Below are 24,792 nucleotides of genomic sequence, written 5' to 3'. Positions count from 1 at the left end.
CAGTAGTCATTCATTCACCATTTGATCCAAAAATAGACTTGGATTGGCAAGAAACAGGTCACCAGGAAAATGTAATTCAGCAGACAGAATCAGCAGCTATCACTACCCCCAGCAAACCAAAGTCACCCCTGGAAACTACAAATAATTGAGTGCACAAGAATAACCAGCCCAGTTCCTGATGCCAATTTGTTCATCATGAATACACTTCCATTCATTTTCCCATCTCCATTGTTGAGACCCAACTCAAAGTCATGGTCCAGATCTCACGTATAGGCAGAATAGTTATTTTCTAGCACGACTCAGAAGGTCCAACTTTGTTTCTGCTTCCAAGTCAGGTTATTTCTCACACTCCCACAATGCCTATGCTAGACCAACTGAATGCTGTTGGAGCTGCACTCGCAGTTCTAAAGAGCTGATAGAGAGATATGCTTGGAATTTATTTGTGGAACTTTATAAGTGCTAGAGGCAACTTAGAAAAAAGCCAAAGCCCAATTTTTTGCAATGTTGCTCTAAAGCTAATTTGCTATCCAAGTTCAGGTAACATTTGCCATCACTACTTCCTATCAGTGGCATAGACAGTGTGATAAACAGCTGCTGTTGCACTTACTAAGCATGGGTATTTTTTGTACTTTTATGTAGACACAAACATAAAAATGCAGAGTGTGTATGTTCTTGTTCATAGTTACTGGCCAAACAGAGCGGCTGTTTGGTACTACCAGAGAAATCCCTAATACAAGAGGACAGAACTGCAGACCTGGACCAATTCAGGGTACCATCCAACAGTACTGAAGCAGCTCAGTGTACTTCTGGTGCACTTTTGACATTTGACACAGACAACATCTGAAACTGCTGGCTCCCAGAAGCTCCTAGGGATAAAAGTGCTCCCAGCTGGTTCTTAAAGAAGTTTTTTGGTCATAAATGCATTTTAATTGAAGCTTAATTAGAAGAAGCGATGTTGATTAAAGTTACTTGAGGAAAAGGTTTCTCAGGTCCAGGTTAGAAATAGAGACTAGTACTCTGAACAGATGGGCTATCCAGGTATCCAGACCATTTCACTGCGTAAATAAGGAGTGGGAAAGCATCTATTACCAAGAAAAAGCAGCAGGGAAAAAAGATACTCAGTTTAAACTGCCAGCAACATAACCTGCAGCAGTTGCTGTATATGTGGTTGCACAAAGGCAAGATAATTCTCAAGATCTTAACTTGGATTTAGCAGACAAGAGACCAGCATTTAATTCCCTGTTCACCAAACATTCAAGGAGCCAGAAAACGAAGACCTGTTTCTGTGAAGCATATTGTTATTGCCAGGCTGCATCTCACACGGCTGTGCTGGCCAGAGTCCCCACTGAGAGGGAGACTTGGGAGAACTGGCTCCCTGATCTGGCCCAGTCCTCCAACACTGCAGCAACTGGCATGAAAACCCTCCTCCCAGGCTGCTATGGAGAAAGCAGACATTTATGCTTGTCATGTCCACAAAGAGAGTGTGACGTCTCTGTGCTTAGATGTAGAACATCAACAGCTATATTAAAAACGCATATTAAAAATTATGAAGTATGAAGAATTTCCCAACCAGCTTTTATTGTTCAGGCCCTAATCTCAACCTAGAATTTTAGTAGATACTACCTGCTGTTTTCATTTTCATTCTCACAACACCTGCAGGTGATAACTGTCAGATTAATATTAAATGTTTGGTTTAGAAGTGTCTGATTTTTACTTGAGAGTAACTCCAGCATCTCTTTGTTCTATGCACTAGGAAGATACCAGTGTTTTATGTGGCTGCTGTGTCAACAAAGACATCTGGGGACCATTAGAAGTGCCTTCTACAGCAGGCACCATCCCAAAGTTCAGAACATTTCATAAACACTAACTAAGCCTTAAGGCATCCACAGTGAAATATTATGACCTCCCTTGCACAGATGGACATGCTGAGGTTGCAACTAGCCAGTGGACAATGTTATTCCTATTTCTGCTTCTGGCTCCAGCTTACAGAGCATCCCAGCACAGGTCCCTGCACCAAACACCTCCCTGGTGTGGGCAGAACTTCTCCACACATTTCCATAAGCTTGCACCAGCCTTGCTCCTAATTTAACAAAGACACAGGATTCGCACATCAGGAAAGAAGCACAGCTTTGGCAGCACCCACAGACCTCTCTGAGAGGCTGGCAACCTTCAGGGCTTCTCCTGGAAGCCTGCAGTTCAGGGCTGCAGCTGTGCTTAAAAGAGGGAAGTTTAAATTGCAGCCCATAGGAAATGCGTGTGTATGTATACAGAAATGCAGCAGAATGAACCCTCCTGAATTAGTTTTTAAGCTTTTTTTAAAAACACTCCTCCCACTTTCCCCTATGTTAACTAGCCCAGCAACACTGCCAAGATCAAGTTAGAGCTATGAGACATTTATCAACAACCGTTCTTCCAATAACTAAGTGAAAAGCTGTATGGAACCCTGCTGTTACCACAGAGAGGCACTTACCCCATCTCAAAGCTTATTATATGCTCATGAGCTTATACCCAGATTTCCTTCTCTGCTACAAGCAAGCTGTTTAAAGGGTTTCTAACTTAAAATGGAAAATGGCTTTTTTAAAGCTTAAAAGTCACAACAGAATGCTCCACACGCCCAGCAAGTCAAGCCAACACGCACACAGCAAGAGAACCATAATGCAGCTTCTTCTTAGGCAGCTTCATAACACCTTCCTGCCTCAGGAGAGCCTTCTTTCACTCCCTGTTTTCCCCTCCTGTCTGGCATATCTTTTATAAGCCTCTCAAGCATTATCTCAGCATTGTTGCTTCATCCTGGTATACCAGGATGCTGCTGGAGGTGCTCAAGGATTTTAGCATCCCCAAAGGTGTGAACAACTAACCTGTAGCTTGCAGCCTTCCTTCTCCCAGGCAGACAGATGTTGAGTTCAGCTGAAGCTATTAGGGAAGACAAACCAGGTTTCCATGGTTATGGGAGCCTGAGCTACTCATCTCAGGGAAAAATGCAATGCACGAACCACTGTTAGGATGCAGCAGAAACAAGGCCAGACTTCTGGGCAGCTGTGTAGAACAGCTCCTTGATGTTTTACATGCAGGCACCAGCACAAAAAAACAACTAAACAACTTCTTTGGCAGCCTGGAGATCTGCCTGCTTAGACAGCAACAGTGTCATACAAGTTCCACTGCACTTGTGCTGTGACAGTACTGCAGCACAGATGCGCAGGGCTGTGTTTCGGGCCCTTGCTCAATTGGGAGAGCCTTACTACCCTCTAAAGGGGGTCCATGCTGCAGGATGAGGCATTTATTTATTACCAGAGAGAGTAAACTGTCAATAGATCTGAGCTGCTGGTCTCACAGGCGAGATGAAGCAGGTGCAGGCTGCTCACTGGGGCACAAATAAAAAGCTTGCACATGAAAACCCTGCAAAGGCAAACTCTGCAGGTGTGAATTTGCAAATCCGTCCCATTAAATTAGAAGGTTTTGGCTCAGTGTGCTGCAAAAATACACACAGAAAGCCACAGACCTCTCCCTCCCCTTCTCTGAGCAAAGCATAACACAGTTTCCTTCATGCTGTCCCAAAAGTAAAATGGTTTACGATCAAAAGCCCATGCTGCTTCAAACTGAAATGCTGATGAGGCTGAGGATGCTGATACAATGTGGAAGTGACAACTGCAAAGCCCCAGCAAATTTCTGAGGCAGTGACTCTCCACAGGGCAGGGAACATCACATTCTCAATCCCATTTATGGTGCTAGAATAGCATCACAGCTATGTTAATTCCCAGGCAAGAAAATTATTCTTTCAGAGCAGAATAAAATAGATTTCAGGGTTATTTTGGGAGTTCAGACCAGGGAATCAGTTGATCACCTTTCCCCATCCCCCTGATATTTCTCTCTACAGCTTCTGCCTGTCCTAACATCAGAGCAGCCCAGGCTTAGCAACACCTATGCCTGATAATCAAACTGCACCAACACCTTGGAAACCTGTGAATTGTGTGCTGCCAAAGCCTGTCTGAGCAGCAGCCACCCAAGACTGAAGCTCATGACCTTCTGCCAGGGCAGCAACCATGTGGTCCACCAGCAATGGGCACTGCCCACACACACTCCCCAGCTCGTTTCATTCCCCCAAGCCACTGCCCCATTGCACAGCACAGGGGTACCAGAGCTAATGAATGCTAAAATAGAGACACTTATCCAAGATGGAATCAGATCAACATAAGCCAATTACTTTTCCACAGTGTTTGACCTTGATCTGCAATTAACAAATCAATTAAAAAATTATTTTCCCTTCCTCTGACAAGAAACAAGCTGGCACCATCAATAATTCTGTATCCTAGTCTCTAGGACTTTCCAGAGGAGCACAAAAGGCTTGAGGAGAAGAAACTCAGAAGCATCCAAGAAGGAGGGCATTTTTTTCCTATTTCAGGGCAGATTTGGCTGGTATTGACCACTCAAGGATGACTTCACTTTTTAAAGAGTCACCTGTGGGACACTAATTTGTTTGACAAATGAGACTCTGTGGGGTGCAAAAACACACATGCAATGCCAAGGCAGTGTTCAGATCCACATTAAAACTTCTCCAAAGTGCCTAGCTGGAAAATAGGTTTTCACAGATCCATATTCTGTAGGACAAACAATGATTTTGTGATTTCTTTGACCACACCATACTGCACATTACAGCAGACCTAAGCAGTCTCATCATAACCACACAAAAGAATTGCTGGAGCTCAGCACCTGCTCATCAGGGTGTCTTAGGCAAACTGCTTGCTGAGGCAGACATTTGAGACTCTACTTAATGTATATTTGCCTTAGCAAGGGCTATTCCTAAACAATTAGTGCCACTCTCCTCAAGGCTGTTCATTATTCATTAGCTCCTCTGAGGCACCCAAGGAAGACCCAAGATGTACAAATCTAATGGGCAATTTAAACTCAGGGCAGAGATCTGATGCTGTTCTCTCTCCAGTAAAACTCTGCTGGCCAAAGGCACCCGAGACTAGCTGGTGAGCTGCTCAAGTTCCACAGCATGGAATGCATGGAGGTTTTTAATTTGTCCAGTCTGCCATTAACTGCAATGACTTGTGTGCCATTAAGTCTCATCTGCTTGACCTTCTCATCCTAAATCCCTGCAATAAAATTGCAGTAATTTGTGCTCCTTGAAACCAAACTTGACCCCTCTTCTCTGCATTCAAACCAAGTGCATTTTAACCACAGCTCGCTGGGAATGCCTTGGGACACTCAGGTGCATCTGCCGTGGTTCCTTTTCCTCTCTTGGGCAGAGGTAGGAAGGAAATCAAAACACAAACAAAGCTCTGCTGCTCTGAGGGGCTGCAGAGTCTCAGCAAAAGGAAATGTCCCTTCTCCTACTGATTACAGCCCCCAACTCAGCTTGGCTTTGCTCTGTGACTTGCTAAGTCAAACATCCATCCCAAAGACTTTGGCTGTCCCCACAATTTGATAAAGATAGAATTGGGAAGAAACATCCTGCACTGGACAGATAAGGATACCAAATGTCTGTGTCCACATCCCACTGGGCATCCCTGTTACTGCCCTGGCAAGCAGGATGGCCTACAAATGAGTGAAGGTTTAGGCCATCACACCTGTTTTCTCAAATAACTATGCAGAGACTGAAAGGAAAGAAACTCTGGATATATCAGATACTTTTCAATATAATCATTCTGTGTAATATGCTAGTAAGTATAGTTCAAAATAAATCAATAAACCCAAGTACCCAACAGAGGAAGGAATTTCTTGATGACAGAAACATCCATTAATGTCTTGTTGGTTGAGCTTGAGAAAAGGCCTGAGAAATCTATAAATAGCTACACACAGTGTTTCCTATCCAAAAACAAGAATGAAGTGCAAAGGCAAACTAATCTGCAAGGCTGGTACCCAGTGACTTGGAGTGCTGGCACACTTTTCTGTCATTCACACAGGGCCAGATATATTAAGTCAGAATCTACATGGTTAAACAGCTTTACAGAAGTAGTGCTAGCACAGGGCAAGGCAGCAGTGGAAGCAGGACTCTGCTGTCCCACAGCACATATCACAGAGCTGACACTTTTGATAGCTCTTCTCTCACAGCTCCTTGCAACAGCCAGGGTTTGTCCCACCAGGACTGCAGATCTGGGAGGAGGCAAACCCTCCCAGCATAGCCCTACATGCAGTTCTCACACAGCCAAGAGCAAGACAGCTCCAGAGCCAGGCCAGCATCCCACTCCCCACCTGCACAGCCCAACCTTTGCTGCAAGGGCTCCTGACCAGGTACTCCTGCCACAAGCTGCCACAGTGCAATACACCTCCAGGGCAGCTCAGTACACACCCCAGCTCCATGAGACACTGGGCTAGGAAAAGCCCAGGAAAAAAGTGAGATTGCACCAGCTGTATGATTGGTTTTGCAGCAGCAGGAGCTCTGCACTGACTTGCGTAGCTCAGTTTGTAGCCCAGAAAAAACTTGCTTTTCAGCTGCCCCCACCGAACAAGGACCACTACCCACACTCAGACTGGAGCACAACCCTTTGCTTTTAAGACACCATCATGAAGAAAGAAAAGGTTTAAACCAATACTCTATGGTCCTGACAACCTACAGTCCACGCAAGAACGTACTGCAATAACATTCTCATGTCTACCCTGAATTTCTGATTGATTTCTAGGTGGAATATAACAAAAGCAGGGGGGTTTTGGCTTACACAAGAAGCAGCCTGTCACCCAGGTAAAACCCCTGAAGATAACTAGCCAGCAACACTGATATACACAAATCTAAGAAATCATTTCTTATGGCATTCATTGCTTTTAGAGGAAAGCACACACTATCAAACAGTTCTTACCTTGAGCCTTTCCCTTCAACTTTTAAGAAGTGTCTTAGTATTTGTTTGTTGCTTTTCAACACTATCTGAGCAGAGATTAGACAGCAGCTGATGTTGTGCACAGATCTTTGAGAAATATACATCTTCCATACAGAGCAATCAACCATGAGACACTGAACCACTGAGAGTGAACAGCTTCAATTTAGAGTAAAAGCAAAAACTAAATCTGTCCAGATACATCTGCTATTTTCTAAATTAAGTGTAGGCTTTCTAATAAATTACACTTCATAAAAACTGGGGGACCAGCAAAGCTGTATTATCTTTTCACAAAGTATCCTTATGTGTAAGCTACAGAAATAAATACTGTGATTTGATATTTCCTTTTCCGTAACAGGCAGGAGTATCACCTACACATAGATACTTCTGCATACTTCCATTTCTACTAATTTCTTAGGATCCAAGGTCCTACCTACTGAAAGGCACATCTTAATGACTGCTTATTCACCTCTCAATTGCTGAGCAGTTCACACCCATCTCTGGCAAAAACACACCTTTAACATTTGCATTATGTAACCATTTCCCTGTACTCCCTGATTTTCCAGCAGGTAACTTGTTTTTGAAATTGCAGTTCAAAGGCTGTCCTTGAGAGATGGGCTATGCCTCTGAAAGCACAACCTCCCTGCTAGCCACCCCAAGCAAAGGCATTGCTCAGTCCTCAGAGCAGCCCTCTTCTGAGTTGGTGTTACTCCAAGGAGTCTGATGTTTGGAGGCAGTCAAAACCTCTGCAGGTACTGAACTCCAGCTCACAAGGACCACACTGCTCCTATGGGAATGCTCAGGATGCTAGCAGGTGAAGGAAGAAAGTAAACACCCTAGAGATCTAGCTTTCTCTTAACTCCACAACAATCTTCATTTAAGACTAAAAACTGCATCCTTTAATCTCTATATAGCCACTGAGATATTTACATATGGGTCAATAGCAGAAAACATCACATTTCTTTAAAACCCCTAAACGCAGGAATCATACATGCTAAAAGCAAGCCTAATTATGGTGCTGACTTACTGCTGCTCCATTTCTTTATGCCAAAGGAGGGCAATAATATCCTCACTCAGAGAGGTCCTCTGCATATGAACCAGGGCCACAGATGCTTCTTCAACAAGCCCCCTAACTTTCCTGATTATCACTACTGAGAATTGTCTTTTGGATTTCTACCCCCACCCCACCAATTATGCAAGAATAACTCTGCATTTTCCAACAGTGAGACAGTCTCATCAGGGTGACTGCAGTGAAGTATCATACAGGGCCAAATAAAAATGTTCTGCCATGTTCAACTAACCCAAAAATAGTTGAAGAATATTTTTAATAAGTTCAGCTGCCTTTCCCTACTAACACACTGCTTCAAACTTGTGGTTCACACCCCCATTCTCTTATTAAGGGAAAGTCCCTGGAGAGCTACATCTTTCACACTGCAATAAGGAGTCTCCCTGTCGTTCATTAGAGATATGAATTTTCTGATGTTCTAGCTCAAAGTATCATGGAAAAGGTGATTTACTCCAAACTGTGCTAGTATGAGAGCTTTCCTAGCACTTTCAAGGGTCACCTTGAGTAAGTGGCTCGACTCTGTGCCTCGTTTTCCTATGTAACACGATAAAGCTCTTGCCTTCCTTTTTGTAGCACGATACCCACAAATGCAAAGAGCTATGCAACAATTTAGTGTTGTATGTCACAAAGGCTGGCATTTCACCAGGCAGACTGATTTGAGGGGAGGAAAGAATGGAGTCCAGCTGCCAGACTCAGCTGCAGAAGCCATGTGGCATGAGGAAAAACATTGAAACTAATGAGAATGAAGCTTTTGGGCTGATTTGACAAAACATGAAAAGTCATGTGAACATGTGTCACCTGAACATCCTTGAGGTGCTGATCTAGTTTTAAACAAAAGAATCGAAACAAAGCAATTCAATACTGATGAAGTGACTTCAGGTCCTACAGATTCCTATTCCTTATTTTCTTAGTCTGGACAACTGCCAATATTGAAACATTTGAACTTTTTAGGAAATAGGTATTTCAAAAGTTCTTCAAGCCTATACCAGAGCTGAGAGGCTTTGCCTTTGCCAATACTTCTACCTAACTCCTAGAATAGTTGGTGGGTATACAAGGTGAGCTGCACTACCACCATAAGAAGCTGTCATTGCTTGTTCCTGACCAGGCTTTACAATAGAACAAAATGGACTATTTCCAGAAAAAGATTTTGGGTTCTTTGGGTTCTACTCTCTATTGGTGAAACAGCAACATTATTCAAACAGACAGTATTACGTACTGAGCATTACAGTACCTTTTCTTCAGCACCAGCAGCATAAGATGCACAAGAGCCTGAGATGTTTGTTGACTTTAAATGTGCCAGTTCTATTGCTGGCACAGCTGGAAGTACCAGGATCGGTGTGACTGCAGAAGTCAAAGGGAACATGACAAGATAAATACAGGAAAAGCACCCACTGATACAGGTGCTTATTGATTTGGGCATCTCAATGGCAAATGTACACCTCCTTGTAACTATTAGTGGTCTGCCCCTGTCAGGATTTGGTGAGATGGACTCACTGACCTCTCTGAACAGTCCCAAATACTTCCACCACTCACAGAAGCAGCCCTCTAGTACCTGAGACACCTCAAAGTTAAAGCAGCACAACTCTCCCTTCCTTCATAGAAAGGGGATCAAAAATAGCCATCTGTTAGAAGCACATCCATCCACACAGAGCCCTGGGTATTTTCCTCCAGCAAGGAACCATAAGAAAGGAAACAATTACCTAAAGAATAATGTTCTTCCACATCATTTCTCTATGTTACCTTTTCTATTACCGCAAATATTTGTCTTTGAAGATCTTTTTCTGCATGAAAAATTAGATTTACTGTGCATGGAACATTTACAGATTAAGTCAAACCAACTACACTATTTTAAACTTAAAATATAGTCACTATAATAACTTCATAAAACACATGTAGATTTTAAAATTAAGAGTGATTATATATACAATCCATAACATTTTCATAGCTCTATAAAAATCCTCTGATATTTAAAAGTATTAAATGCTTTATGTAAGAGAACTCTCTTTTATCCTGAAGGGTTTCAGTCCCACCAGGAAGGGCCTATCAATCAGCTCTTTCTAGTAGGAAAAATATTAGCAATATCTTTTACACAGAAGTCTGGTGTACCCTGCAAAGTGGTGCAAACAAATGAACAAGCCCTTCAGTCCTGGCTAATGGAAACATTACACGTGCAGGACAAAACGTGAAGAGGGCAGTGACGCACACAAGCGTTGATCACATGCACTCGTAACTTCATTTACCATTCAAGGGAATTTTCATCCGCCAGGCTCGCAGCAAACCAGCTAGAAAGCAATTATGGGATTGCAATCTTCTGCCATCCCAATGATTGCGAGATTGTACAGCAGGCATTGGAGCTGACAGCACAGGAGGGGAAAAAGATGTTATGAAATGCCAGGTGATTAGCAATTGTAACAGAAATGGGACAACTATGTAGACTGCTTCTTCTGTCCCTTCACCTTCTGTGTTTCTGTAAGTGTGTCCTTCTGTGTGAGCCCAGATCAGCCTAGAGAACACAGCAAACTTACAGGAACATATCTCAGACCCCATGTTTTCCTAGTGCCTCTGCATCACCATCTTTACTAGGGACAAGATTAGGGCTGAGGCACAGCAGGGACATTACCACCTCTTGAGACCCATGTCAGGTGACTGCCTAAACATACAAGACTTGACAACACCTAAGAAAAAACCCCACAGAACACAAGATGTTACAATAGCGAGCACTCGAGCACCTGGAAGGGAAAAAAAAAAAAAAAAAAACAAACAAACAAACAAAAAACCCACCAAAAAAAAAAACCCAAAAAAACCCCACCCAAACAAAAAACAGAACAGAGGTTTCTTTGTGTCCTTGTCTAAAACAGGTCAGATGCACTTTGATCCTTCTACAATCTTCAACGACCATTCAGGCTGCTGCAGCACTAAGGCAATTCCTCTAGGCCCAACACTGTGATTTCACCCACTGTTACTAAACACAACTGCTCTGTTTGTTGCTGAAGTGGTGAAAAGCCATTGGGATTCATCATCCAAAAAATAACCAGTTAACTTCAACTTTGCTAGTCATGATGGCAGCTGGCATGGGATTCATCTCTCCAGGTTAAACTCATCTGAGATGTTTCAGAGAACGGTTGTAAGCTATGAACTTCAGAAAAAGATACGAGGGAAGCTAACATCCCCCCACTAGGCTGAGGGTGAACCTGTGCTTCAGCAGTATAATGGCTCAACACCTTTTTGGATTAGCAGGAGAAAACAAAACATCAGTGCCCGGGTTTCAGAGCTGCGTTACCCACCAATCTTCATTCCAGTGAGCAGCACAGAAGATTTAAAAGCAATTTCAACACTTAAAATTCAGAGATAGGATTTAACCCAGGAGTCCTGCTGCTGCTCTGTACTGTCCTCTTCCTTATGACCATAAAGATGATTTTTCCAAAGCTCCCTGAGCTCTTTGGCCAACAACACAACATCAAGAGCCAGATCCAACCGGCTACCAAATTGTAAATGCTACCCAGGCAAGGTCTCACATCAGCACTGATCTGACACTAAAGCCACATTGGGTTCCTAATGCTATTCCTACATAAGTTAATGAAGACCTCAATCCCAGAGCACACACCAACACGTACTATCCAGAGAGCCTCACACTTCAGACCAGAGCCAGAATCCCCATGCACAGTAACTCCACAAACCAGAGAGTTCTGTAGCCATTCTTTCTTTATGAGTACAGACATAAGGGGCTAAACCCAGGTGATTTAAAAACTGGTGTATGGAATTTGGCACAGCTCTGTGAAACTCCGGCTCTCCATCCCCACACTTTTTTGCCAGCATGGGTTGATCTGGGAGCCAAGGGGTTTCTTTTCCAGAGGAGCAGGAGCTGATTTATTGGCTCATGTAGCTGTAATTAGCCCCTCCAGGAACAGAACTGACAGTCCAATATGTCTTTCAGCAAAAAAGAAGGATCCAATATCAGACCCATCCAGGTTTGTCTTATACCAAGGAAGTTCACTGAGTTCACTGCCCATGCTGTGATATTTCTGGATTCCTCCATCATTATCTGGGATCATAATTAGAGACAAGTTGATTGTATTTTCCCCTCAAGGAGGTACATGAGCTTTTCAATTCATTACACTCAGGGCATTCAGCAGTCACTGGCTGATAGCCACCTTGGTCACTGTTTCTGGGACCAAGCAGCACCACTATAAATATCTGGAGTCCATAGCCATCAGTGCCAGCTGGGGCTATTCTGGGACATGGGGCGAAAGCCACGTAGTTCATAAACCAAGAGAGCACAGTGTGGTTTGAATGGTGCTTTTTTTGGTAAAGCTACAAGATAATCTATCCAGATGAGGTCACATCTTCATGGAACTAAACAGTTTCACATGCCTTGTGAAACTGCCTTGCATGACATTTGAGCCAATAACCATTGCAGAACTTTTGCAGCTGGTATCTCCTGCAGAAAAATATGTGATACACTCAACTGTAACACTTGCAATTTAGTAATCAGTTCTGTTGAATTGTCCTGGGAAATCCCAGGGAAAAAAGTAAGTTTTAAAACTTTCAATAACTCATTACTGTTTGTTAACAGTATTGCTAACAATAACATAATAGTAATTAATAATATTTTCCCCTAAAGGAAATAATTTCAATACTGCTTCAAACTAACATGTTATTTAGAACTGAAATTCAGCATTTTTGAATGGAAGAATACACAGGCTTTTCTGATTATGTATCTCTCATTTCTGGCAAACAGCACTGTGTCTCTTTTACAAAAGAAGTTGAAATGGAAACAACCATTTTTTCCCCAACAACTTAAGCTCTATAGTTCAAAAGATAGAAGATGTGTAAAGTTGATTAGGGAAATAGTACAAAAGCTAAAAACAGTGATAAAGCTTTATGGTCCATATGTACCTCCACCTGGAAAGGCCTTAAAAGCACCCCATGAAATCCCCAATCCCTCAGAAATCTGTAAGAGTTGGCTATTGTGATACCTCCTTCCAAAAACAGCACACAGTAAATTTGTTTAGCTTACAACCATGAGTTTACTGTCAGTTGCGCTGTTTATACTACCATATGTGTTGACAAACTCTTGTGAATCTAAGGCAAGATCCATCAGAAAGTGCAGAGTCCAGGAAGCCCTCAGCTGGCCTAGATGGTATGGAAAATATTGGGTCCAATTCAGTTCAGCACAGAAATTTCAGAAAATTGGATTTTCTGCAAAATAGATCTGATTTTCAGGCAGCTCCATTGCAAATGGAAGGGAGAAGAGGTAGATGCTTAACTTCAGTGTCCCTAACAGACAGACAACAGCCCAAAATGTCCTGCCTTAAGCTTTGCTAGAACACTGACTCCCCCTAAGGCTGATATCCCAGACATTAGGGAGAGGGAATGTCCATAGGCAGGGAAATCTCAGAAAACAAAGCCCTCACACATGTGAGGAGACAGGATGGAGACCCAAGCAGCAAGCACATCTGCTGGGTGCCATGGGCAGGCTCCAAGCCAGAGTCTGACTTACAGAACTGATGTGAAGGTACTGAAGTGGGAGATATCCAACTACATGGTCCTAATTTTCTCCAAGCCATCTGCCCACCATAGCTACTTTCAAGATCAGCTGGAGCCGCAGTCAGGACATGCTCTGATTGGTTTGGATTACCAAATCACCATGCAGCTTCTGGGTAATAGAGCCGACTTCAGGAATACAAGAGCAGCAAGGCAGTTGTGCACCAGTCCTACCTTTGAGATTACTGAGCATAAACTCATGCTTCACATGAGCATAAATGCATTTCAGGGGTGGTGATGCCAGCTTTAACAGTGCTGAGATTCAGCAAGACTCTTCTGGATTCACCGCTCCCAAAAATCTCTAAATAAAAAAGGACCTGCCTGTGTTTTTTTATATACAGCAGTACATCTGTAACGGGCCATCCATCCAAAAATTCCCACTGTGTGGCTGACTCTCACAGCACAGAGCACTGCTTGCACTAGAAGATCCCCTTGCATGCAAAGCTCAGCATCAGCCTCAATGCCCTGTTCTCAATTTCACAGACAGCAGAACACGAGGCTAAATTCTGCACTCAGATCTGCTGTCGTCAACCTTAGGGCGGTGCCACAGAAGGGACAATTTAACCAAAACCAGTATTTTCTTACTATAAATAATTAAGACTTCAAACACACTCTGTTCTTTGTCTCTGTATACTGCCCACGGCTGTATGCTTTAGTATGGCAGGCTTGTCCTCACTATTTCTGGGAATCTTCTAATCAAAGGAGGTGGAAAATTCATCCCTAGTGCCTTTATTTTCCCCTTTTTAAAGAAATAAACAAAGAAACCCCACAAAGTCTTGCTGTTCCTGGATGTTGATACTTCTTGAGAGGGGGAATGCACTAAAAGCACCGTTTAGGTCTGAGAGCCTGGAATGCATGTTACTGAGAGATGAATCATGCAAATAAAACTGACAGGTAAATCTAGATATCTGGCACTATGTTTAGTAGCAATGGCAGAGACATGCCTCAGCACAGAGCCACTTGTTGTAAGCGTAATTCATAGTCATTTTTAAGATGGGGTGGATAATCTGACTTTTGAAGATACATACAGCAATTCAATAGCAACTGCTAACACAAATGCCTCAAGGCTATATAATTTGTACCAATAAAGTAAACTGCCTTCAAAGTGGCAAGAAGAAAGTAAAAGGTAAATAAGCCACAAATGTTTTTTATTTTAGCATCCCCTTGAACCAATACAAAATGACTTCTTTAAAACCTTTACTACTTTTTCAATAGTAGTAATCAAGGTCTAAAGGCAGTTAAATAGGTCTTACACCATATAATCAGTATTATTTCCGTTGTTTTCAGTTCAGTAATGCATCAGAGACCTGGTCTTTGCCTACTGACCAAACGAGGTATTTGCCTACACCAGTGCAAATCAAGAATAGCTCCACATACTTCATTTAAAATCTTGAGTGGAAGGAGAGAGTCAAGACAGTAATTTTTAAACTTCTCTGCTGATTCCCCCAGCACTTCTCATATTGCAACAAAATGGTTATAATTTGCAGTATGATATTTCTCCACTGGGGCACACTGATAGGAATAAAAAGTTTAAAAATTAACAGATGACTTTGTCAATGCAATTATTTGATAATGTATGGCACCGGTTAACAGACAGTCTCAGAATACCAGGAGCACTGGTCAATACTAAAAGGGAATATGAATTCAAGGCCAGAAAATACCTCATAAGCTCAGATTCAGCCTTCAAAGAGATCAAATAAGCTGGAAATATTATAAAAAGCAGGTCTTGCTGAGGAAGCTTATTCTACTCTCAACCCAGTTATGCAGCAATGGCTTGTTAGTATCAAATTAGGAAATCCAAGTCTCCCTTCATGTATAATTAACTTTTTTTTCCCCTCCATTTACTAGGAGGTGCTGGATTCTACATTTTTCCTCATTTTGTTGGCATTACTGCTGTTCTCCTGTCACTTACAGTATGGTAAAGCCTCTAGCATGTATAAGACTGAATTCAGGGCTGTTCTAAAGGGGCAGAGAAATGGACATTTCTGCATCATAGCAAGCAGTGTGTGCAAAGATTTTCAAGCAGAGAATGAATTCATATTGTATGTCTTCTCCTTGAAAAAATTCAGAAGACTAAACTGAATCTCAAAATAATATCTATGATGAAACAATAATTTTTTATACATGGAATATTTTGGTGTTCGATTCTTATCTTTCGAAAGCCACTGCTGCAAAATATTCTTAAGTTTCATACTCACTTAAATGCTCCCCCAAAATATATATACAGGACTACACATCAATAAAGGATGAAGCTCTTAGGGCTGTCCTTCAAAGAAGAAATTTATTCCACTCTGCTCAATTTCATACAAGTTTTATCTTTCAAACTGCACAGACACCTGTAACTCCACTCCACCCCAAACAAATCACAGCCAACCAACCACCACAACATCTGGATCCTGCTCTTCAATGGCCCAAGTAATGATAAACACTTAGAAATGAGAAGGAAGTAGAGACCAGTGTGCCAATGAGAGGAGGAAGAGGTGAGGTCCAGAATCTGGAACCAGAGAGTTCAAGCTATTCAGTAGGGTCACGTCAGAGACAAACATCAGCTGGAAGATCCCTCAGGGTGTCTCTAGTTCCATGGTTGCTTGCATAGTGACTATCACAACACTTAAGCACACCCATCCTACCAATAAACTTGTCCGCCTGGACTTGGAGGGAAAAATAAACCACAACAGCCCTTTGTATTGGAGTAAGCACTGCATACAGCTCTCAGTGACCAGATGGGCCTCAGTTTTCCTGAGGAGGCCTTCTTGCTTGTCAGCTTCTTTCAGAAATAGCATTAAATGCTAGGAAAGTGTTTTTGCATTAATAATACATTCACAGTGACTGAGAAGGAAAGCAACTTTCCTTCATTATACCAATAAGACATTCAACACTTCTGGAGGATTTATGAAGAAAATCCAAGTATCTACATTCAGCAAATTAACCTTACCTACTGAAGGCTGATGGCAGATAAAGCCAGCCTTTAAGCCAGCCTCCAGTGGGGAGATGAAACACAGAAGGAAGAAGCACAGCTCGAGAAAAAAAAAAAAAAAAATAAAATTTCCAAATTAGAAATGCTGTTCCATGCTTCCCTGATTTCTTGCTTTGCACATGCTATTAAAAATAGCAAGCAGAAACGCCTTACTTCTCCAAGTGCACATCCTGATGCACACACAGCCTCCCTCGGCCACGCGGCGCACGGCGCTCCGCAAGATTGCTCCGGCGCTCTACGGAGCAGCCATCATCTCCAGCCACAAGATCTCTACTGAAACATGACGACACCAGAAATGGTTTAATTCAATCTGAAGGAAAAAGCCGTAGCTCTCAATGTGCATCCCGCACAAGTATCAGATCATGAGGTTCATCCAAACCCGAGACCTGGGAGAAGAAACTCAGTGAATTAGCCTGGTGATTTGTGGTCTTATTGACTGTAAAGAACACTTTGAAAAAGCAGGAATATAGGAGTAATAGTAAAAGGAAACATCCTTGTATCACTGACAGGAAAATAGTCAACTTTTTCTTCAATCATTTTAAGCATAACAGCATTATTAATGTCTTTATGCTTTGAGTGAAAGCATTAATTACTATACCCATCAGGAATATTTTTCATTGTCAAATTGCCTTTTACCATGCTAATAAACACCATGATTTGCATGTAAAAATTAATAATGTTACCTCATTTATAGGTCAAAACACACAGACTAAAATAGTTTCTGCAATTCTCCCTAAATAACTAGCTCTTGCATATCAAGTTTTATGGCACATTAAAAATTAGTGCAATTCAGAACAGATTTGAATAGCTGAGTAGATAGAGAGGGAAAGATAGGAGCAAATAAGAAAAATCTTGTGGTAAGCTGAGCCTTAAAAAAAAAAAAAAAGCTTACCAAAAAATCACATTTTTAAAAAATTTCTGGACCCCATGTGACCTAGGGATGAAACAGCTGTGTGCAGGTCATTACTCAAAGTATCCACAGATTATGCCTCCAGCCACTCTGTGTATAAATGGTATGTCAGAAAAACTAAATGCATTTAAAAAAAAATCACTTTCAATTACTCTCGCATTTCATTTGGTCTAAATGCAACATCTACAGCTCCCATGTAACTTGTGGAAATGGGTTGAAGGATTTGGGTATTTTCGTAAGAGCCAGATGACCAAGTCCTGCATCAATTTTTATAAGACTTCAGACCATTATTAGGATCCTCTTCCCACCTTCGTTTAGTAACATGATGGATTTGTTGGTATGGAGGATTATGGGCATGGCCACTTACTTTTCCCCCTTAATTATCTACTTGAGCACATTAGAGGCCTGGTAGAGCACAGATACCTCCTGGGGTACCGTACTTCCCTCAGCAGCAGATAGGCTTGGGTCACCCTTCTCATTCAGAAGTTACAGATGCACACCCACAGTATTTCAGCAGCTACCAAATGGTGGTAAATAAAGGTACTGGACTGCTACCTGCTCTTCTAGGTGGCAGCAAATAGCCAAGGCTGGTTCATTCAGCAAGAGCCACACAGCAACCCAAGCTCTTATCTTTGAGCCCTCCCAGGACAGTTGTATTTGCGTTGAGTTTAATGTGATTTCTAAAGCAATGGGAACAGACATTTCTCTCCCTTTCTGAAATGCATTAAAGAAAAGCAAGACTGCAGTGCTAACTAAGTGCCTGACAGTCCCCTCCTCTTTTAGTGGAGACTGAGTCTGAAACACAGCTCCAAAGTAATCTTTCACAGCACCCCACTCCAGCCTCAGGGATAAGGTGTTAAGGTCAGGCAATCAAAGTGTTCTCCTGCTATACAGAAAGATGGTACCTACATTGAAATGCACAGCCTGGGGCATGGAGGAGATGGCAAAAAAAGATCAGGCCATTTATTTACCTCCCCAAATATGCTTCCCTGTGTCAAACTTCAAGCAGCCAGTTTGAGAACTGCTGGCCTCAGTGACATGCCCCGGATCTCACAGAGCACATCACTGTGAAAGGCTGAGAACATGGAGCTGGAGCTGCCTCCTCTGTGGAAAAGGCACTGCTCAAAGAAGCCTCTGACAGAGATGCAAGTATTCCCTGAAAAAGAAAACAGTTTTGTAACAAAAGTAACTGTGCCACTGTTTTGTTTGCATTACAAACAAGCACCTAAGTTGGCTCCTGTGACCCAGACTTTCCCAAAGCCATCTGCACTACTCCAACACACGTGTGACAGTATGTGCTGCAGACTCAGCTCTAACAAACACAGGATATGTCAGGCAGGTATATTATGGGGTAGAGTTTGACATGAGCATCTCAGACAGCTTCAGGACATGAACTATGTCTTGGATCTTTAAGATCTTTCCTTTGATTGTTGAAGAAAGCCACAAAGGTGGGAACAGTGCACAGTAACCTCCAGAACTGCATGTTCTCACTTGCCACCCTCTCTCACCTTGTCCACAAATTCTGTCTTCAATCCTAACATTCACCGGCTCTTGTTGGGTTTTGATCACAAGTTCTTCAAGGTGAAGATTCTGTCCTTTACAGGCATAGCATGCAGGCAGCTGCACAGAGGAAGCAGGCCCACAATGCTGGGGCTGGCCAAGGAGGCTACAGAGAACCTCTGGTGGGATGAGATAGATCAAACCACTCTGCCCATTCCCGCATCCACAAGACAGCACAATGCAAAGAGCTCAGACCTGTTTGCCAGTCCCAGGAAGGGGAACTCTGTGCCTTGAGTAAATGGGATCTTACTGCTTAAGGCCTTCCACTTAAAGGCCCGAACATCTCATGTCTCTGAACAGCAGCATTGTGGATTTTCTACAAAGCAAAAATCCTGCTCCCAGCTTTGTGACTAGGAAAAGAAAATGACTCAGGTAGCACTACTGTGGAAGAATCTGCCTAGGACAGTCACACTGCAGAGATGTCCTCTGCAGACATCTCAAAGCCCTGCTGCTTTGGGACCCTGAGCAGAAGAGAGCTGCAAGGCCAGGTTCCCTGGCTTCTCCCACGCAGCCTTCTGAGCATGGGGATCCTGTGGGAAGACCTACTGCATGGAGAATGTCTCTCCAACAGGGCAGGACCATGGCTCAGGGGACTGACAAGAGCATCTCCACATCTCAACTAACATGCCTTAGCTTTGCCGTCCCCACAGACCAACTGACAAGAACAAGTCCTGCTGTATTTCCTAGCCAGCAGTATGCATCCTATGGTGAAAGCAGCCTGCCCTGCACCCGGGGAGTGAAACCGCCCCAGAGCCACCAGTGCCCAGCACTGACCTCCAGGGGTAGCAGAGAGCCCCAAAAACTGGCTGGACCCCGAGGAATGTTCAGCCTGCCCCCGCCCTCCATACAACATTGACACATCAAGACCCCAATCCCCACCTCAGGCAAGATATGTGTTTTCTAGCAATGAGGGAGAAAGTGATCTCTGTGCTTTCAGGAGCACAGAACAGGATATCACACCTTCAGAGGAAGGGAGCTATCCCTGCAGCAAGGCTAGCCTGCAGTCCCTCTCTAGTCCATCCAGAAGCCCGGGTATCCATTCCACACTGTGCAGCTTGACTCTTGTTCGGCTGATTTCTTTTCCAGCCTCTAAGTCTGAACATCACTGCATGACGTTCCTTCCTCTGCTAAGCATCTTTCTAACTGTGACTGAAGAATCTGGCAAATGACCAAGGATTCTTTAACCTCCACATTAACTATTGTTAGCTTTGGCAAAGCCCAGCTCCCGGGATGCCTGGTGTGGTATCGCTTACTGCTGCAGCCTACAGGAACTGCTGTAGTGGCGAGATTCAGGGAACAGGGATCAGGTAGCAGATGCAAAACAGAGCCCTCACCCACAGTGCCCTCCTTCCCCCCACTGCCTAATGAGCTTTGGGAACAGCTACAACTTTTAAGCTCCTTACTTCTGCAAAAGCTTCGGAGACAGTGAATGTGCAGAACAGAGTAAGTCAGAGAAGCTGTAAGTTAGATGAGGCCAAATGCTACTTTTAGATCACCAAGATGTGTTGGTAACATTGCAGCTCCATAAAGTGTTATTTATCTTTTAGGCATGCTGAGGAGATAGAGTTGTTTGGCTCTAGCCAGCTTTGTCTGCTGGTAGATGGCACAGTCTGCACCACCTCCTCAACCCTCAACAGAACCATCTTGGCTTGTACCCTTCCTGCTACAGTCCTAACAGTAAAGTCCTTAGTCCCACCTCCCACTGCACAAAAGCTAGGATATGTCTTTCTCCCTTCATTCTCATGAATAAGCCCAACCAGTGAAATCAGTTAAGGCTGCTCTGAGCAGTGCCAGAGATGGTTTTTTAGCCCATTTTTTAAGCAGACTGCAGGCTTTGCAAAGCAGCAGCTCCAGTCATATTCAGACAACCAAGTTCTACTGATGGCAAATCCAATGCAGAAATGTCCACAGCATTCATCAGGGACAGCTGAATTCAGGGACCAGACGGCAGGTTTTCTTAAACAGACTTTATGTTGCTTAATATAGCACACACTCTTCCCCAGTATCTGCACAACACTGAGTTGGAGATGTTCTGAGATCTGCACTGAGGAAGACTGGAGGGGTGGGAGAAAAGCTGCAGGAGGAAGCACTTAAAAAGCAAGAGATGACTTTGGAGAAACATCATCTGCAAGCAACAATCTCCTAACAGAGGACTCGCAATGCAGAGGCCTGGTTAGTAATGAAAACAAAATGTAAACCGGTGCCTAGTCAGGCAATGCAGCTGTAAATCCATCCAGGATTAGTCTCAAAAGCTGAAGATGAGAAGAGTTTAGTCTGGCTCATACCTTTCCTCTGAGATGTCCTGCATTGTGCCTCACTGTACACCTACACAAAACTGCTCTGTGAGACCCATGCACCACAGGCCTTCTCGTGCCACTCCAACACTATCCAAGTTACAAAAATTACTTCAGTGCCAACACAACTGGATCCCTGCCGTGAGAAGACTTCCTTTGCCTTCTCATTTCTTCATTGAGATGCCAAAGTTCCTTGTATATTTCCTTTGAGGTCATCCCTGCTTTGGACCTGTCCCATATCCAGTACCTTGATTTCTGCTGGGTTTGCTCTCAACAGCCCTTCTTTTTACGTAGATAGAGGAAAACTAGAGAGTATTTGTTCCCTTCCTCTACCCCATGAAGGAAAATTTCTAGTAACAGCAAACTGCTCAGAATTTCTGACATAAAAACGAGTAGTGACTCTTGTGCTTGCCTCATCCCCACTACCCCTTCCACCAAAGCCAAGCACCTGCAAACACGGACTGCTGTGGAGCCCATCTTGCAACTAATAAACACGAGTACTAGCAGCCCCAAAATCTGTCTCATCAGACACTCACTGCCAATTCAGGCAGCAACTGCAGCGTAACAGTCACTGTTTGCACAGGATAGGAGTTGGGTAACCCTCCTTTTGGAGGTGTTTTTGTCACCAGCTACCTGGACCCTTGTTTCATTGCAGATGTTTCCTTCCTGCTCCCTGCACAGCTCCAGCTACACAAGCTCCATCTGAAGTTCCACGGAGAGCCTTTTACCTGCTTGTCTAGTGCACAAGGCACGCAGTGTGTTATACTAAAGTCACAGTCCATTTTTTTCGCATCAAGGCAAGTACCAACAGGACATTCAAAAGGCAAAGGTGGCCCATCTCAGGTTAACTGTGAAAACAGCATGGATAGTAAAAGAATATCTATAAGACTAACATGACTGCTGTGAGCTTTTAGATTGAAGTAAAGTGTTCACAGATACGCTTTCTTAAGAGGTACTTACCTGTCCCCAAGCCCAGGTTACGTCTATTGATCACTGCCCACAAGAAACTGTACTTTACAGGACATACTGCCTCCTTATGATTGAAATAGCTTCCTTCCTTAATCAGCATATAATCAGATATTCCCACACAGCAGAACTATAGCCCTGATTGACAAGATAGTTACAAAAATAAACCTGGGGTTTAAATATAGCTTGCTCGTCTCCCTGGAAGGTATGTAGTATTGTGTTATACAAGTCTACCATAATTTTCCTTGAATTAATATAGTCCATATTGCCCCACTGCCTTGATCGCTATCAATTAAACTGCTCACAGATTTGTGTTATACAGGAGAGCTGGCAGCTACGTTGGGTGGGAATGGCAACTCGCCTTTCCTCTGCATGGACTGACTTACCATCCGTATTTCATTGGCAATTAACACGTACAGGTTTTGAGTTCACATACCAGTTGAATGTGTGATTTCCAGTGCAATTGTAGAGGTGGATAGGTAAATAAGTGTGCAGGACCACACAGCTATGTATGGAAACAAAACGCATATGCTTAACCTGAAGGGATATACGTGGATGAGATATCTCAGTAGGCAAACACACAAGCTAACCAGGCAAGATTTAATTATCTCCTCTTTCTAGGGTGGACAGTTCAATAGCACAATACTCATTGCATTTCTTCCAATCTATCAGGATGTTCTGATGTATTAAATATGCAATGTAACGAGGGCAGAGCTCCATAGCCTTGATCTCGTTTCAGGAAAAAAAAAAAAAAAAGATTTTTTTTTTTAAACCCATTCTAATCATAAAATGCTTTTCATCTGTTAAAAAACTCCCCATTGCTGACTGGCTGAAAAACACGGGACAGACCTCATATTTATTATGCAAATCCTTAGCATTAAGAAAACAAATCACCAACTAACATCTGTCTCGCCCTAAAGGAAGATAAATTTAAAAAACCAGACACCCTTCCCCTCGCTCCCTACGCAGCGGGCCGAGCACCCCGCGGGATCGGCAGGGACGCGCCTCCCGCCTGCTCCCCGCCGGTGCTGCAATGTCCCCAGCACAGCGGCAGCCTCGGCCGCCCGGCCCCGCACCAGCCCGGCCACTGCGGTCCTTTCGCCGCCGCCCCCCCGCGCCCGACCCACCTTTCCCTTCCATCGCGGAGCCTTGCGAGCGCCGGGAAGTTGCGGGAAGACGCGCACCCTCCTCAGCCGAGAGCCCGGCGGGCAGAGCCGGCGGCCGCTGCCTCGCTCCGCGGTGGGGACGGCGCTGTCACAGCCCCGGAGCTGCAAGCAAGCAAGCGGCGGGGGGGGACGGCGTGAGCCGCCGGGCCCCCCGCAGCCCCCGCGGCGCGGGGAGCGGCGCAGAGCGGGGCGCGGCCGGGGGGGAGCGCGCGTTACCTGGGCGCCGGCGGGAGCTGTCCCTGGCCGAGCGGTGCTGCGGGGGCGAGTGGCTCCGCGGCCCGCCGCGCTGCCTGGCACCGCCCGCATGCGCGCCCCGCCCGCGCCCCGCCCCCGCACCGCGGCACCGCCGGGCCCGGCTGCGGGATCCGCGCCGCGCACCGAGCGCGGCACCCGGGCGGCCGCACCGTCGCCTCCGGCCGCGCCGCCCCGTCCCGCGCCCGGCGGGCGGCAGCGCTCGGGTGCTCGGCACGGGCGGACGGACGGCGCCGGCGGGAGCCCCGCGGGAGCCCCCCGGGCCGGGCCGGGACCCCGCGGCCGTGCGCCGCACGGCCCCGCTGCTGCAGGAGCGCGGCCGGTCCCGCGGGTGCCCCGCAAACCCCCAGACCACAACTCCCACACGCCGGGCGGGTCAGGGAGATCGCTCCGCTCGCCCCCGGGCTCCCTGGATCCTGCGCGCCGGGCTGAGCCCGCACACCTGCAGACTCGGAGAGGATCTCAGGAGATGCCCAGTCTCAGGTTCAGGCCTTCCTTGGATATGTTGTTTCAAGATTAATTATGCTGATTCATAAAACATCCACCTCATGGCTAGTTTATGCTTTTCCGCCTTTGCTTCCAGCCACTGGATTTCACTCATCCTCTAACTCATTAATAAAATAAACAGTCCCCTGATAATAAGAAGTTGATAAAACCAGGATCAAGTCACTTTTTTTGGAGAACAGAGAGTTCACCCCTGTTAGAAAGTTTCTCCACACTGGAATTGTCTCTTAAGATTTTTTCAGATTTTTAACTTTGGTGCAATGAGGAAGGTAAAACAGTTCTGTGTTTATTTTTATGATTTGTGCTACTGAAAAAGCAGCTCACAGTATCCACTGTGCTGGGAGATGCACAAATAGAGGATAGATGGCTCCAGCACGATGTAAGTTTCTAAATACAGGAACAGTAACTCCTCTCTTTTACTGTTCCTTTATACTTCCTGGTGTTAATATCTTCCCTTCTTACCTAGGACTGGCAAAACACTCAGTAGTTACATGGTGTCTCATGCTCTTCATTCTGAGCTGCTGCAAACCATCCTGCAGGCACTGCCTATGGGCATTCACATCCCAAAGCCAAACCCTGAATTTGGTTATAGAAGTGAACACTGCACACATCACTCCACCTTAGCACGCAGCCCAGGCAGTTCAGAGCAACACCTGCTCCAATCTCAGCTGCTACCCCCACAAGGTGCCAGGGAACTTAAGTTAGAGATGGCCTATTAGGGCAAAAAAATCAACTAGAAAC

General features: G+C 44.5%; 1 protein-coding gene across 1 annotated transcript in view; it reads right to left on the bottom strand.

The window, feature by feature from the left end:
• The window catches only part of FGF12 (fibroblast growth factor 12), a 218,325-nt gene extending 194,744 nt beyond the window's left edge, over positions 1-23,581 (bottom strand). The window contains exons 1-2 of the mRNA XM_066193339.1: positions 23,512-23,581; positions 23,257-23,397 (exon numbers count right to left, since the gene is read on the bottom strand). Coding sequence (XP_066049436.1) covers positions 23,257-23,269 — 13 coding nt within the window. The 5' untranslated portion in view covers positions 23,270-23,397; positions 23,512-23,581. The remainder of the gene's footprint in view (positions 1-23,256; positions 23,398-23,511) is intronic.
• Positions 23,582-24,792: the final 1,211 nt, after the last annotated feature.

The sequence above is a fragment of the Chamaea fasciata genome, unplaced genomic scaffold, assembly GCF_029207755.1.
Source record: "Chamaea fasciata isolate MVZ Bird 193981 ecotype frontalis unplaced genomic scaffold, bChaFas1.0.hap1 SCAF_11, whole genome shotgun sequence".
NCBI classification, from domain to species: Eukaryota; Metazoa; Chordata; class Aves; order Passeriformes; family Sylviidae; genus Chamaea; species Chamaea fasciata.
Note: the sequence above shows the minus strand (reverse complement) of the source record. Positions and strands in the feature narration are given on the sequence as shown.